The sequence below is a fragment of the Ostrea edulis genome, chromosome 3 (genome assembly GCF_947568905.1).
Source record: "Ostrea edulis chromosome 3, xbOstEdul1.1, whole genome shotgun sequence".
NCBI lineage: Eukaryota > Metazoa > Mollusca > Bivalvia > Ostreida > Ostreidae > Ostrea > Ostrea edulis.
In genome coordinates, this window is record NC_079166.1 from 55,270,624 (window position 1) to 55,285,402 (window position 14,779).

The 14,779-nt window shown below is 36.4% G+C and overlaps 1 protein-coding gene across 1 annotated transcript in view; it reads right to left on the bottom strand.

The window, feature by feature from the left end:
• The window catches only part of LOC125675157 (E3 ubiquitin-protein ligase rnf213-alpha-like), a 204,074-nt gene that overhangs the window by 107,405 nt on the left and 81,890 nt on the right, over nucleotides 1–14,779 (bottom strand). Inside the window, 7 exon segments of the mRNA XM_056158173.1 lie at nucleotides 1,476–1,635; nucleotides 1,876–2,272; nucleotides 9,194–9,374; nucleotides 10,138–10,449; nucleotides 12,217–12,406; nucleotides 13,356–13,454; nucleotides 13,758–13,862. Coding sequence (XP_056014148.1) covers nucleotides 1,476–1,635; nucleotides 1,876–2,272; nucleotides 9,194–9,374; nucleotides 10,138–10,449; nucleotides 12,217–12,406; nucleotides 13,356–13,454; nucleotides 13,758–13,862 — 1,444 coding nt within the window.

Below are 14,779 nucleotides of genomic sequence, written 5' to 3' on the forward strand. Positions count from 1 at the left end.
TGTCAGCAAGCTTTCATGAAAATGGAAACTTTTCTGGCCAAGTGGTTCTTGAGAAGATCTTCAAAGATTTTCCCTATATTCTTGTATGTAAAACTATTGTGGCCCCATCATACTCCCGGGGGTCATGGTTTTATCATGTGCACTATGTCAGGAAGCTCTCATGTAAATTTCAACTCCTCTGGCCCAGCAGTTTTTGAGAATAAGATTTTTAAATGACCCCATCCTATTCTTTTGCATTTTTGTGATTATCTCCCATAAGACATGGGCATGGCCCTTCATTTGAACAAACCTGAAAGTCCCTCACCCAAGGATGTCTTTTATCAAGTTTGGTTGAAATATAAGGTGTATCTTCTGAGTAACCTTGACCTATTCAAAATGACCTTGGTCCAAAAGTCTCCTGTCCAAACGAATATTTGCAATCAATTATCAGAAAGTAATAAGAGTTTAGGAGATGGCAACTTTTATTACATCAAAAAGACCATGGCCCTCAAGTCCTTGTCTCAAGGAACAATTGTGATTAATTACATCGTATATCAATTTCTGATGAAAGGTTTGGGAGATAAGAGCTCGGACAGACAGATGGATGGACAGACAGAAGGATGCACAAACATGAGGATGACTATATCCTCCTCCGAAATTTTTCAGAGAGTATAAAAATTTGGACTATGTTAAAAATGGAGTAATTAAAATCTATACTGAAGTCATTAAGTCAAAACAATAGATATATTAACATACGCTTTTTGTCTATTTTTCATTTATTTCAGGAGATTTGAATGCAGAACTGATTACAGCTTACTCTCGATACATTGAAATTCAGGAGGCCAACCTTTTTCTTTCTATACAACCAAAGTTCAAAATAAACAAAATCCAATGTTGCAAAAACTATTTTCAACACACTGTGATAGTGGCGCGTTGTTTGAAATTATGTATAAAGTACTGGAGTTAATGAATCACAAAATCCTTCACTATTTCATATTCCGACATGCTCTCTTTAAAAAATTCTTTTTTATTGCATTTTCTAATTTGTATTTTGTGTCCAACGACAAAGTTTTTATGTTTTGTGGGATGGCCATTTCAATTTATCTGATAATATAAAGCACAGAAAATGAGAGATTGCGTCTAGTAATTTAGTTTTATTTCAATATAAGTAAGTGATTTCAATATAAGTGGAGCAAGCTGTATTTTCTGTTGCTAAACATAACTTTCTCTTATATTAATACCAGATTACTTCATCAACTCTGTGCATACTGCACAACTCCATAACTAAGTGTATATAATACTGAATAACAAATGAAAGTCAAATGCTTTGTTGTGTATAAACATCACTTAATTTATTTGGTCATAACAAAAATGACCACACATCCACATTTTGTTTCAAGATGGTCATTTCTCCCTTTTAGAATTTTTTTTATATATTTGAAAAGTATGATACAAATCTGCCACTATTTTATCCAAATACTAACATGATAACTTACTTTTCATTGATGTTCTCAACCACTCGATAAGCTGTTTGCAATTAATGAATTCCTCCAGACTCTTGGTCTCTTCCTCTCCTATTCCCTTCAAGATGTCACACGCAACTATCAAGGAGGTGTTAAACGCATTCATTTTGGAATCCAAGCCCGTTCCTTGCACCTAGAAAAAACATTGTACAGGGTACATTAAATCATGTATATGATTGTATGCATGCATTCACTATTACATGCATGTACAATTTAGAAAGCAGAGAAGATTTTTAAACAATGAAGACGGATGGACAGACGCCGGACAAATTGTGATCAGAAAAGCTCAATTGTGTTTTCAGCTCCTGTGACCTAAACATAAGTAAGGTATAAAAGCGTTGATCCATGTAACAACTAAAATCATAATAATCACCATTTTCACGATCATCTCAATGGGTTCAAAATTGCCCTTTAAGTCATATTCTCTGACAACTCTCAGAATGACGTTGGCACCATTGACACACTGCTCTAGTTCTCGGTGCTGATGGACTTGACGTAATCGTTCTTGAATCCAATCCCTCTTGCCTACAGCTAAGTATTCTAACTGCTCTTCCAAGTTATCAATTGACACATATCTGAAGTGATCCTGAAATTCCTTGAAAGTAATGTCTCCTTTAGCAATACGCTTGCTAAGTCTGATCCAGGCTGGGTGTACAGACTGCCAAACGTTTTCCATAACTTCATCAACAGTCAGAGGACTTCCTTTTTTGGTCTCTTCCAACCTTCCTTGTTTAGTCCACATATTCAAAAATAGAGATCCCTGGGATACCCTATCAATTAGAAGAGAAAAGGTTGACCAGTCAATTACAAGCTAGTTTTGTAGGACACATTTAGGGTGAAAGGAATGAAGTTCATTCAACACATTGAAAGCAGAGCATCAATCCAAGTCGATTGATGTCTTTTGAGGGATTATTAGAGTCTAATAGTGTTCAGATGTTCATTCGATCAATCTGAAATTTAAATATTCCAATAATGATTTCATAAATTATACACAAATAGGAATTGATACACTTTTTATCTTTTTATCCACTTTTTGGCACTCTGTCTTTTTCCTAAAATAGCTCTTTCAAAGTTTAATGTTATTTCGTATTTCAAAAAATTCAGTTGAGCATCACTAAAGAGACATTATTTGTCGAAATGCGCATCTGGTGCATCAAAATTGGTACCGTACAAGTTTTACATTATGACCCTGGGTCGAGGCCTCTGCTGGTGGACTGGTAGTCCCCGAGGGTCTCTACAGCCAAGTAGCTAAAGTACTTCGTTACTAGTTTGAAAATACGGATGTATATTAAATTGCTGTGATAAATTTTAGAAATTCATTTCAAAATTAAGGATTATCTCCCTCATGCATGGTTCTTATCCTTAGACGAATTTGACTCCACTTTTTGGCACTCTGTTTTTTCCCTAAAACAGCTCTTTCAAAGTTTAATGTTATTTCGGATTTCAAAAATTTAGGTTGAGCATCACTGAAGAGACATTATTTGCCGAAATGCCCATCTAGTGCATCAAAATTGGTACCGTAAAATTTTAACATACAGGTACATTAAATTGTATATGACTTAATTTTCCTTACTAACAAATAAATTGCATTTTTCCAGAGCAAGAGAACTCTGTTGCATTGTGCATTGTTGCAGAGCAATTTCACCCCCCCCCCCCCCACCCCCTCTTATTTGAAAAGAATTCTTGGGGAATAAACAACAAAAATCAAACAGCCAAACATAATGCATACATTATATGCCTTTGTATCATAGTCATGTATTCACAAGTTAATATGCATTTTCTTGATGTGATTTAGTGTGGTCTTGAAAAGAGTCTTTTTCATTAATTTCCTGTATAGTTTCATATCAATATATGATCTACTATGGCTCCACCCTACCTTGTTGGCCCCTGAATTAAACAAACTTGAATTTGCTCTACTGCAAGATCCTTGCATATAAATATGACTACACCATGGCCCTGCTCTTCTTGAGAAGAAGATTTTCAAAGATGTTAACTATACATGTATATTCACATACAAGAGGTCCACAGGCCATTATTGGTCACTTGAGTATCAGGCAACGAAATTAAGGGGAAATACTCGCTAAATGCGAGTTAAAAATTGAATTTACGAGTAAAAAATCACAAGTGATCGCAACTTTTTGCGAGTGAAAAAACCCCAATCTTTTTCCTCGGTTTATTGGTTGTACTTTGAAGTTTACAATAATTTTGTCTTAATGTGCATAGAAACGCTTTACAGAATGAATATACAAGTATTGAAAAAGTAAACGTGGATCGAATAAATAACTAAGACCAAGGTCATCTCAGTCAGTGATGTCGAAGATGGCCTACTTCATACACACTTCGGACGTCTCAGAGACGTCTGATTTAAATAGCAAGCATATTGACCTCGTTCATGTCTACATGAAACAACACATGACAGTGTTAGTGTCACCGTTTCACGCGGTGTCCTCCTGTACTCTATAGTCAAACACTTCGAGTTCGCGGGGTTTTCTTTTCAACTAGAATTTTTTTAGATGAAATTTCCAAAAGTTTTGAACATATAGTTTGAAGTGGCGCAAACAGTCTTCAAGATTTCAATCCACATGATGCTGTAAATAGGTGGTAGATCTCTGGACAGCTAGTACGCCGCACAAGTGTACCCTATGACCCGCACCATGTATGTTGTCTGATAATTCATTGAATTTTAAATGAAAGAATTCGCAATGTTATTTTTGTTATTGCACTTTAAAGGAGATTTTGAAAGATTTTCCCAAAATTTTGATAAAGAGACATGCTTGTTTTCTTAAATTCATGTTAAACAGTAATCGATTGAAAAATGCTAGTAAAAGCTCAATTTTGCTAGTTGGAAAATAATCCACTAGCTAAAATTTGCTAGTGGTGAAAAAAATTAATTTCGACCCCTGAGTATTAGTTAAAAGTTTCACTAGCCCCAAGGGCTATGGAATCTAGAAAAAAATCCTGTTCTGAATAGTTAATCTTCATTCCAATACTCAGCAAAAGTACACATAAAAAACAAGATGTGTTCTTAAACTTAAATGGCCTTGAAAGTGCCTGTACTGATGAAAGGTTTTACTTAATATATGCAACATCAACACAATATGACTAATTTGGACCCATCCCAGATTCAAAACCTTAGGGTTGTGAAATTCACAAATTTGGTACACCCTTTTTTGCTTTTCCTAAATTAATACTATAACAGCAGACTTAAGGAAGTCTTTCAAATGATAAAGACAATAATTACTATCGTAATTTCGACTCCACCCTGGAACCAAACCCTTACCCATAGGATCATAAAATTTACAATATCATGAAAATTTACAATTTTGGAAGAGGCCTTCTTGCACTTCTGCATTTAGATTTTCTTACACATGTGCAGTTGTAGAGTTTGAAAATAGGTCAGTTTTTAGCAGTTTTTGCTTTGCCCTTCAGGACCCTGGGGCACAGGAATCCTGAAATTTACAATTATGTCCCCCTTGTCCCCAAGATACTTTATATCAAAATAATTGGAATATGGTAGTTATCAAGAAGTTAAAAATGTTCAACAGATGACCTAATAAAACTTTGACCCCTATTGTGGACCCCCCCCCCCCCCCCCCCTCTGATGGTTGTGATTTGAACATATTTCAATCTGAACTACCTGGAGATGATTGCATACATGGCCCTGTTGTTATTGAGAAGATCTTTACTATGTCAGGAAGCATTCATATAAATTTCAACTTTTCTGGTACAGTGGATCTTATAAAGATCTTTTATTGACCCCGTACTGTTTTTATTATCTCCCCTTTGGAGGGAACTTGGCCCTTCACTTGTACAACCTTGAATCCTCTTCACCCAAGGATGATTTTGTATCAAGTTAGATTGAAATTGGCCCAGTGGTTTTTGAGAAGGTTCTGGAGAAGAAGTCAAAAATGTTAAAAGTTTATGGGCAGACAGATGGGACTGACGCTGGACAAAAAGTGATCAGAATAGCTCACAATATGCACATCTACAAATGGCAATGAAGCGTTGTACAAAGTTTCAAATCTATCCGATAACCCATATAGGAGGAGAAGCGTTCACAAGATTTTGAGACATACAGACGGACAGAAAGTACAAAAACAATGCCTTCCCCTGGAAGAGGGGAGACATACCCCGGTAATTCTTGAAACGTTCTCATAACATGTTTATGAACTGTCCTTAATTTCATTCATTGTACCAGAACTGTTCATGAAACATAAAATTACAGGAAATTACCAGAATTATTCAAGAACACCTCTGTTCTTGACCAATTTTAAAAGAACCTTGAGCTCTTCACCTATTCTAGTGTATTTCATATCATGATCCTCGTGGTTTTGTATTCATGAACTATCCTTTATTTGTTCATGCATTTTAACAGAACTGTTCATGAAACATTCAATGATCGTGAGACAAGAATTTAACATTTCGGGATATTACCAGAATTATTCAAGTTTGTTCTTGACAAGTTCAAGAACTTTAGTTCTTCCTCGATTCTTGTTAATTTTTAAAAATTCCATGATCTTGAACATCTTGAGTGTGCGTTTGACAAAAGAACTTACGACTTATGACTTTTCCAGTTTATTGTATGATCATTCACTCTAAATGCAGAATGATTTTTTTTTAAAATGCTGAAAATTAAGCCTCAGAAAACTTTTACTTCATTCATTTAAAGCAATAACTGTAATACAATTTAAAGCTTGGGACTTTCCCGCAAGTTGTTTTGTAAAACATACCACAGGTGCAGTTCCTGAAATGTTCATTTTTCGTCAAATTTATAATAATAATAATGATTGGTTTTATATAGCGCTTTTTCCAGCGTATGCTGCTCAAAGCGCTTTACAATACATTATTACCCTGGCAGACCTTATATCAATCTAGGACTTTCTCAGCTTCCTGGGAAGCATACAGTTCAAGCTGCCGTTACAGGCGCTAGAGCACTAACATTCTCACAATATCTTTCACTGTCTATAGCCAGGTACCTCTTTTACACTTGGGTGGAGTGAGGAAATTCATGTAAAGTGCCTTTCCCAAGGACACAACGTCGGCCCTGCCGTGGCCAGGACTCGAACCCACGACCTTTCAGTTAAGAGTCTGACAGCCTAACCACTAGGCCATCGACGCCACATATTTAACACCTTGGCCCATATTTAAAGATTTTCCCTATATATTTACATGTAAAACTTTGATGTCTATCGTGGACCCAACCTACTCCCAAAGACCATGTTTACAAACTTGAATCTACACTATGTCAGGAAGCTTTTATGTAAATTTGTACTTTCCTGGCCCAGTGATTCTTCAGAAGAATATTTTCAAAGATTTTACCTATATATTTGCATATAAAGCTTTGATCCCCATCTGTGGCTCCAGCCTACCCCCAGGGGTCATGGTTTTAACAAATTTGAATCTGCATTATGAAAGGTGAAGATAATGAACAATGATCAACATCATAACTCCTATAAAGCAATACAAAATAGATAGTTGGGCAAACACGGACCCCTGAACATACCAGAGGTGGGATCAGGTGCCTAGAAAGAGTAAGCATCCCCTGTTGACCGGTCACACCCGCCGTGAGCCCGGTATCCTGATCAGGTAAACGGAGTTATCCACAGTCAAAATCAGTGTGCCAAGAACGGCCTAACAATCGGTATGAAACATGTCAGACAGCATTTGACCCAATGTTAGGTTGTATAAACAGATAATTGTCATCTTAAAAGAGTTTTGCTATACAGGCCACAAGTTATCTACGTATTTTTCAGAGTTTTTCATGTTGCTATATATGTATTGACTCTGCAAAGATCAGTATTTTTCAAAGACAATCTGGCACTTGTCAGACGAAATTACAATTTTCCACGGTCCAGACGAACTAGATAATTACAACGACCATAGAATTTGCGAAATGCTGACTTCAATTGAGACTGTTGAAACCCCTGTACCATTAACTTACCGCTCACATCCTGATCAGGTAAACAGAGTTTACAGCAGCAGCAGGAAGCTGTCATGTAAATTTCAGCACTTCTGACCCAGTGGTTCTTGAAGAAGAACATTTTTGAATGACCCCACCCTATTTTTGCATTTTTGTGACTATCTCCCCTTTGAAGGGGACATGACCCTTCATTTGAACAAACTTGAAAGCCCTTCACCTAAGATGCTTTTTACCAAGTTTGGTTGAAATTGGTGCTGTGGTTCTGGAGAAGAAGTCGAAAATTTAAAAAGTTAACAAATGGACAAACAGACAGATGGACAACAGGTGATCAAGGCAAGCTCGCTTGAGCTTTCGGGTCAGATGAGCTAAAAAGTTACAGGTGAGGTACAGTTTAAGAATGATCAGGAAGAAAAGTTCAAGAACAAATCATGAATAGTTCTGAATAATTCAAAAACTGTTCTGATAGGTTTTGCTGGGGTACTTACCAACATTTACATGTAACATACTACCACCCAGCTTAAAATAATTAGCTACCACTGATTCAATAGTTACGAACCAATAACAGAGAATGACATAATAAATTTATTCATGTCTGACTGAACAAAGCACAACATGGCCAGGTTTGTATGAATTTGTTGTGAACTATGCATATATGATATAATAATTCTACCAAAGGTTTCTAGACAATAGCAGGCAGTCCCTAGACCATACAGCATTGGAAATCTCCAATAAATTCACCCATTTTAAAATAACATCATTTAAAGTAAACTGTTTTCACAACACTAAAGTTGTACACTGTCAGATATATGACTAAATATTACTTCAATTCAACAATAGAAAAAACAATTGGGTCAAATAAAATTAAAATTACAGCTATGTTTAAGTAAAATGTGGATGATTGACTCATGTAACCTATAGAAATGATTATGTTCTGTCATATATAACAAGAGGTACTGTGAGCAATGCTCACTAAGAATATCATCCGCTTACCCCAATCTTTCAAAGGGTTTGTTAATAGGTATAAATTACCTCTTTCCTGAGTGTAAACTATGGTATGCCTTTGTAAAAGAAAATGGAAGATATAGTCCGAACACAAATCCATGGCATAAACCTATAATTTTGACCTTGAGATCAAAGGTCAAGGTCATAAAGAGGTCATGAATGTACATGATACATAGTCTCATGGTGATACACCCATGTCTTCTGGTATGACTATGTCAAAACCCTATAATCAATTTTCACCTTGAGGTCAAAGCTCAAGGTCATATAGAGGTCATGAAGGTACCCGACACATCGTCTCATGGTGATACACTCATGTGTCAAATATGGTATGCCTATGTCAAAGAACAAAGAAGTCATGGCCCTGACACGAATCCATTGTAAAAACCTTTAATTTTGACCTTGAGGTCAAGGTCATATGGAGGTCATGAAGGTACATGACACATCGTCTCATGGTGATACACTCATGTGTCAAATATGGTATGCCTATGTCAAAGAACAAAGAAGTTATGGCCCGGACACGAATCCATTGTAAAAAAAAACCTTTAATTTTGACCTTGAGGTCAAGGTCATATAGAGGTCATGAAGGTACTCGACACATCATCTCATGGTGATCCACCTGTGTGCCAAATATGGTGTGCCTAAGTCAAACAAGTTATGGCCCGGACACAAATCTGCACAGACGGACAGACGGACAGAGTGATTCCTATATACCCCCTTGAACTTCGTTCGGGGGGTATAACAAGTGTATGTATACATGTATCTTACTTACCGTTTCAGATCTTGCAACACTGCCTGCATGTCAGGAGACATCTTGAAGGCTATCACCACTGGATCATAAGCCTCCAGGTCAGACACTTTCTCAATGATAGCTGGTTTGCAGACTTCACACAACATTTTGTCATCTAGATGTGACAACTTTTCCATCTGCCTATCAATGTCTGCCAGGTCCACTGGAATATATGTAGACTAGTGCCTGGCATCAATCTGAATGCAGCCATAGACCTCTATTTAAGCTATGCAACAGCTTGAATAGTGGTATGGCTTTAGTCAAATTTGCCTGGCATTTACTTGATCTCAAAATTAATAATGAGTCACAGGAAATCTAAAATGCAGTTTAAGAAACAAGAAGCCCATGGAGGTTATAATCACAAGAACAAAGAACAAACAAAAGCCCCAATAATGGCCAATTCCAAAGATGGCCAATGTCACAAAGACAAATATCTTGTTACCAGTAGAAAGATCTTGTCACAAAGAATACTTATGTGAAATATCAAAACTCTAGCACTTACTGTTCAAAAGTTATTAGCAAGGTTAAAGTTTTCAAAAAGTAGGTCAAACTCCAAGGTCAAGGTTACAGAGTCAAAAATGTTGGTACCCACGAAAAGGTCTTGTCACAAGGAATACTCATGTTAATTATCAAAGCTGTAGCACTTACTGCTCAAAAGTTACAAGCAAGGTTAAAGTTTTCAAAAAGTAGGTCAAACTCCAAGGTCAAGGTCACAGAGTCAAAAAACATTGGTACCCATGGAACAGTTTTGTCATAAGGAATAGTCATGTGAAATATCCAAGCTCTAGCTCTTACTGATCAAAAGTTATTAGCAAGGTGAAAGTTTCGGACAGAATGACAGAATTACAGAATGACAGACAGGGCAAAAACAATATGCCCCCGATCTTCGATCTCTGGGGCATAAAAACTTATGATAATATATTAACCTGGGAAGTGCTGACACATGTGAACCAGGACACCAACATATGTTTGAATTTCTTGAAATTTCCTGATTTCTTTACATCTTAAAACCAATGTTTCTCTCACAAGGGTTTGATCCAAGTCTTCCTTCTTTTCACTCTTCCAAATAACACTGTTTGTGCGCAAAAAAGAGTCCACGTATTCATTTATCATTTCAATGTCTCCGATGCACATTGTCCCTGTAAGCAGTTTGTTCAGCATCTCCTTCAGTAATGTTGCTGCTTGAGTGAAATGGATCTGACAATCACCAGTCAAAACATTCGATTTCTTATTTTGATCTGTAATACAGAAAACATTTCCATCACTATGTGTGTATTGTAAATTTTGTTTGTGAAACATCATTGAGAAAAGCATTTGCTAACATTCATAAGTGAGATTACAAATGTACAAGTCATTCATGTGTAAACTAGAACTGTCCTAGCGGGACTAATAATACCCACCCACCCTTCGCGCAGGGGCAGATTAGATGGTGGGAAATAGTGAATTTGTGCTCATTGAAGAATAAACACATCCTTTTAATTGATGTAAATGCAAGAATATATATTCTGCATTAGAGTATCACTCAGAATATTGATTCTTAAATGACCCCACCCTATTTTTGCATTTCTGTGATAATCTTTCCATTGAAGGGGACATGGCCCTTTATTCAAACAAACTTGAATCCCCTTCACCCAAGAATGATTCATAATAAGTTGAATGAAAATGGTCCACTGGTTGTGGAGAAGATTTTTAAAATTTGTTAGTGTATTTTTACTACTTTGTTATTATCTCCCCTTGAAGAAGGGCATTGCCTTTCATTTGACCATGACCAAAGTTGAATCCCCTTCACCCAATGATAATTTGTGCCAAGTGGTTCTGCAAAAGAAGATGAAAACGTGAAAAGTTTAAGACAATGACACCAGAAAACAGAAAGGTGCTCACTTGCGCCTTCAGCTCAGGTGAGCTAAAAAGAATTTTCACATATTGAATAAAATGATGACATGGTTTCATGCCAGAGAGAGGAACCATCAATGCCATATTCATCATACAAACTCATCACAGCCAACAATCCCCTATACTTGGCTTTCGTTGAACTAGGTACAAAGGAAAGTTATCTGGTGGACGATGCATAACTTAGGTGTTAAAGAATGCAGATCATATACTCTAATGCAAGAAGTCATGTTTGTGTAGGAGATGGCTACAGTGATGAATTTAATGTCAATGTTGGTGTTAATCAAGGATCTGTTTTGAGTCCGTTGCTGTTTATCATTGTGCTGAAAGCGCCATCACTCCATTTTCGGACAGGCTGTCTATGGGAGCTCCAATATGCTGATGACCTAGCAGTTGTTCACATTTCCATTGAGTTGCTGATTGAAATAGTGGCCAAGTGGTAGAAGAGCTTGGAGGTGAAAGGACTCAAGGTGAACATAGGTAAAACCCAATTGATGATTTCTGGTTTGAATAGGGAATAGCTGAGAAATTCTATAAAGTACCCCTGTGCGGTATGTCTAAGAGGTACAGGCAGGAATTCCATCTTCTGTATCAGCTGCTCAAAATGGGTACATAAGAAATGTAGTGGAATCTATGATCCACTTAAACCTGACCCAAAATTCAAGTGACCGCACTGTCATGGACTCACTCGACCTATTGATGGAAGCCTATGACAGAGGTAAAACTTAGTGATATGAGAGGCTTGAAATTGTATCAGTATCTGCTTGGAACAAATTCAGGGAGCTTCTTCCAATCCACACTAATAAACATCTGGCAATCACAACCCAACCTACATTAGACCTGTGTGGCTATATGGGCATGCAGTAACAGCTTCCACTCAAAGGCAACTGATATGCAACAACAAAGTGTCTGCTGTGTCCGTTTTGCAGCTGCTTCGTGTCTGCTTGCTCTAGCAGATGAAGAGCAGACACAGAAACTAAACTTTGTGTTTCAAATTGGGGTTTCTGTAAGATTTGTTTCTGGCCGAGACTGTGTCATTCAACTACAAGGGAATATACATCCAAAATATGATACTACTTATTATGTAGATGTATATAAGTATGTGATGAACTTACAAAGCATTTCAAGAAAATGAACAAAAGGTTTCCATGACAATGTGAACTTCAGAATTGGTCTTGGATTTGATTCTGACAGGTGATGTTTCTCCCAAGATCTTTCAAAAAGGCGTGACAACATGCTGCCATATCTTGTTGCTCCTGGACCACTCATAATCCTGTCTTCACATATGTATCCTTTCTCAAGTGCCTGTAAATCATTTTTTAAAAACCACTGTATTCATGATCAAATTTCAATGATAAAGCAATTTTAAAAATGATTAAATTAACTTAGCATGACAACATGTAATGATCAAGGCTACACAGTGTGCACATTGGTAGCAATGCTCTAAATTTGACTAGTCACAGAAGCCTAGTGGCTATAGGGCACTCACTTCAAAACCTTGATTTCAGCACCATGTCAAACCTAATATATAAGGCATCTTCAGCTACTTCTAGATTCATATACCTATTTTCAACCAATCACAATATCCTAATGGTGAGAGTTCTTCCTTTGTCACTCAGAAACCAGCTGAGTGTTAAATTCTCAATCCTGGCACAGACATTTAACTGTTACTTCTTCAATTAACATTAAAAGTGAGAGTCATGGGTCTTTTGAACATGACCTTATACAAAAACAAAAGTCTTGTGTGTTGGCACAACAAAGAACCCTCATTGCTAGTTATAATCTGATATCAGTGTAAGTCAAAATTTGTGATATTTCACCTGAAGCTGGTGACATATCTTTATGAGTGAAACATTTTCAAACTAGACACAAGACAACTAATTAACAAAACATCTGTCATGACAAATACTTCAACTATAGGTTCTGAATGAACAATGGAAGAACAGTTTAAAATTGTGAGAATGAACACTCAAATGAAAACAAATAGTTGATATATGAGAAAAGAATACTGAACAGTTTGAATGGAATGCTTTACCCTGGTATCAGAAAGACATTCATAAGGTGTATGTAATAGAATGCTGATAGGTAGGTAATATTTCATGTAACTATAAGCAAGATTGATTTCAATTGGTGGGGAGAAGGCCACACATAAAGAACTTTTTCCAAAGTGGAAGCTATTAACTTTAACCATCTTCACAAATGGTTTGAAATCCATTTTCAAAGTTAAAAGGTTTTAACTTCTAACACACTGAACCTGAAATGCATAGTTTCCAAGAATTTCTTGCACAGTTGAATTGAATTCTTCTGCTCCACTGCAATATATTTCCACCAAGTCTTCTTTTGTTGATGATGTCTAGAAATACAATGTACATAAATTACATGAGGATGCTTGCACATGATTTTAACAATTGATTACACTTAGTAGTTACCACATGTTAAAGGCCATGGCATGTATTTTTTTTAAACCACCCTCCAGTCAGCCGGAAAAACAAACACACATAGAAAAAGAGGCATATATGGCCCACCACAAAGCTCAGAAATAAGGACTTATATAGGTTAAGGTCTTTAAATCCAAACTGTGGCCCCACCTTGGGAATAGTAGTCTGTAATGGCTTCATGTATTCATGATTCCTAAATAGATGAAGGCAAAATTTACCTTTCTATCAAGAGTCAACAGCAAATTTTTTTTCAATTCATTCAGTAGAGCATTTCTCACTGCAGTTCCATCAGAAAGTTCAATTGATAAAACTCGATCCCACACCTAAAAGAAATAAAAACTAGACATTTAAAAACAAACTTAAAATTAGTTTCTATGCATACATGAAACATATATGAAAGAACTGAATTGTTTTTCACTGCCTATACCTTCTGGTAAATTTTTAAGTTATCATTTTTTATGTCAATATATAGATATGTAACGTACGATTCAGGTAAAAATCACTCATTTCATTATAGAAATACCCCCCCCCCCCCCCCCCCCCCCCCCCGTTAAACACAGTCTTTTTCACAATTATCATAAATAATCAATTACTAATGAATTATACTTTGCATTTAAAAAAATTTCATTATATAGCGAAATCGCAAAGCTTTTGAAAATATACGAGTTGAAAATATAGGCCAGAATCCAGAGTTTGTGTGCGTAGTTCTTTATTTTCTATATACCTCCTATTTGCTGCCTATACACAAATACCATGTCTCTGTTTATCAGACAATTTGTAAATAAATATTAAAGATATATTGATCAAGTCAATTAATATACATATATAAATAATATCAATTAAGATTTTTTTTGTTGATAGCCAAATTTTCATTAAAAGTTTTTGGTATTCAGTAATTGTATGCTCACTTAGATACTGTCAGTAAGATAGTATAATACGTAAGTGTTAATTTGTCTCTAAATGTACTCTCCTTTGCACCTGTGTAACTAGCAAAGAGGCCATCATGGTAATTCTACAATTCGCGTATACGTGCAGGTATCAAGTTAATGTTAAATTACTCATATGAACATGCATGCATGGTCCTCGTAGAGACCCTGAAGCATGCTACTACTCCTCCAAAGTGTTTCGTTTCGTTCTGTGTAAACCGTTCACCGTTTCGTGCAAACCGTCCACTGCAGACCGTTCACTGTTTTGTGCAGACCGTTCAGCGTTCCGTGCAAATCGTTTCGTGCAAGAATCG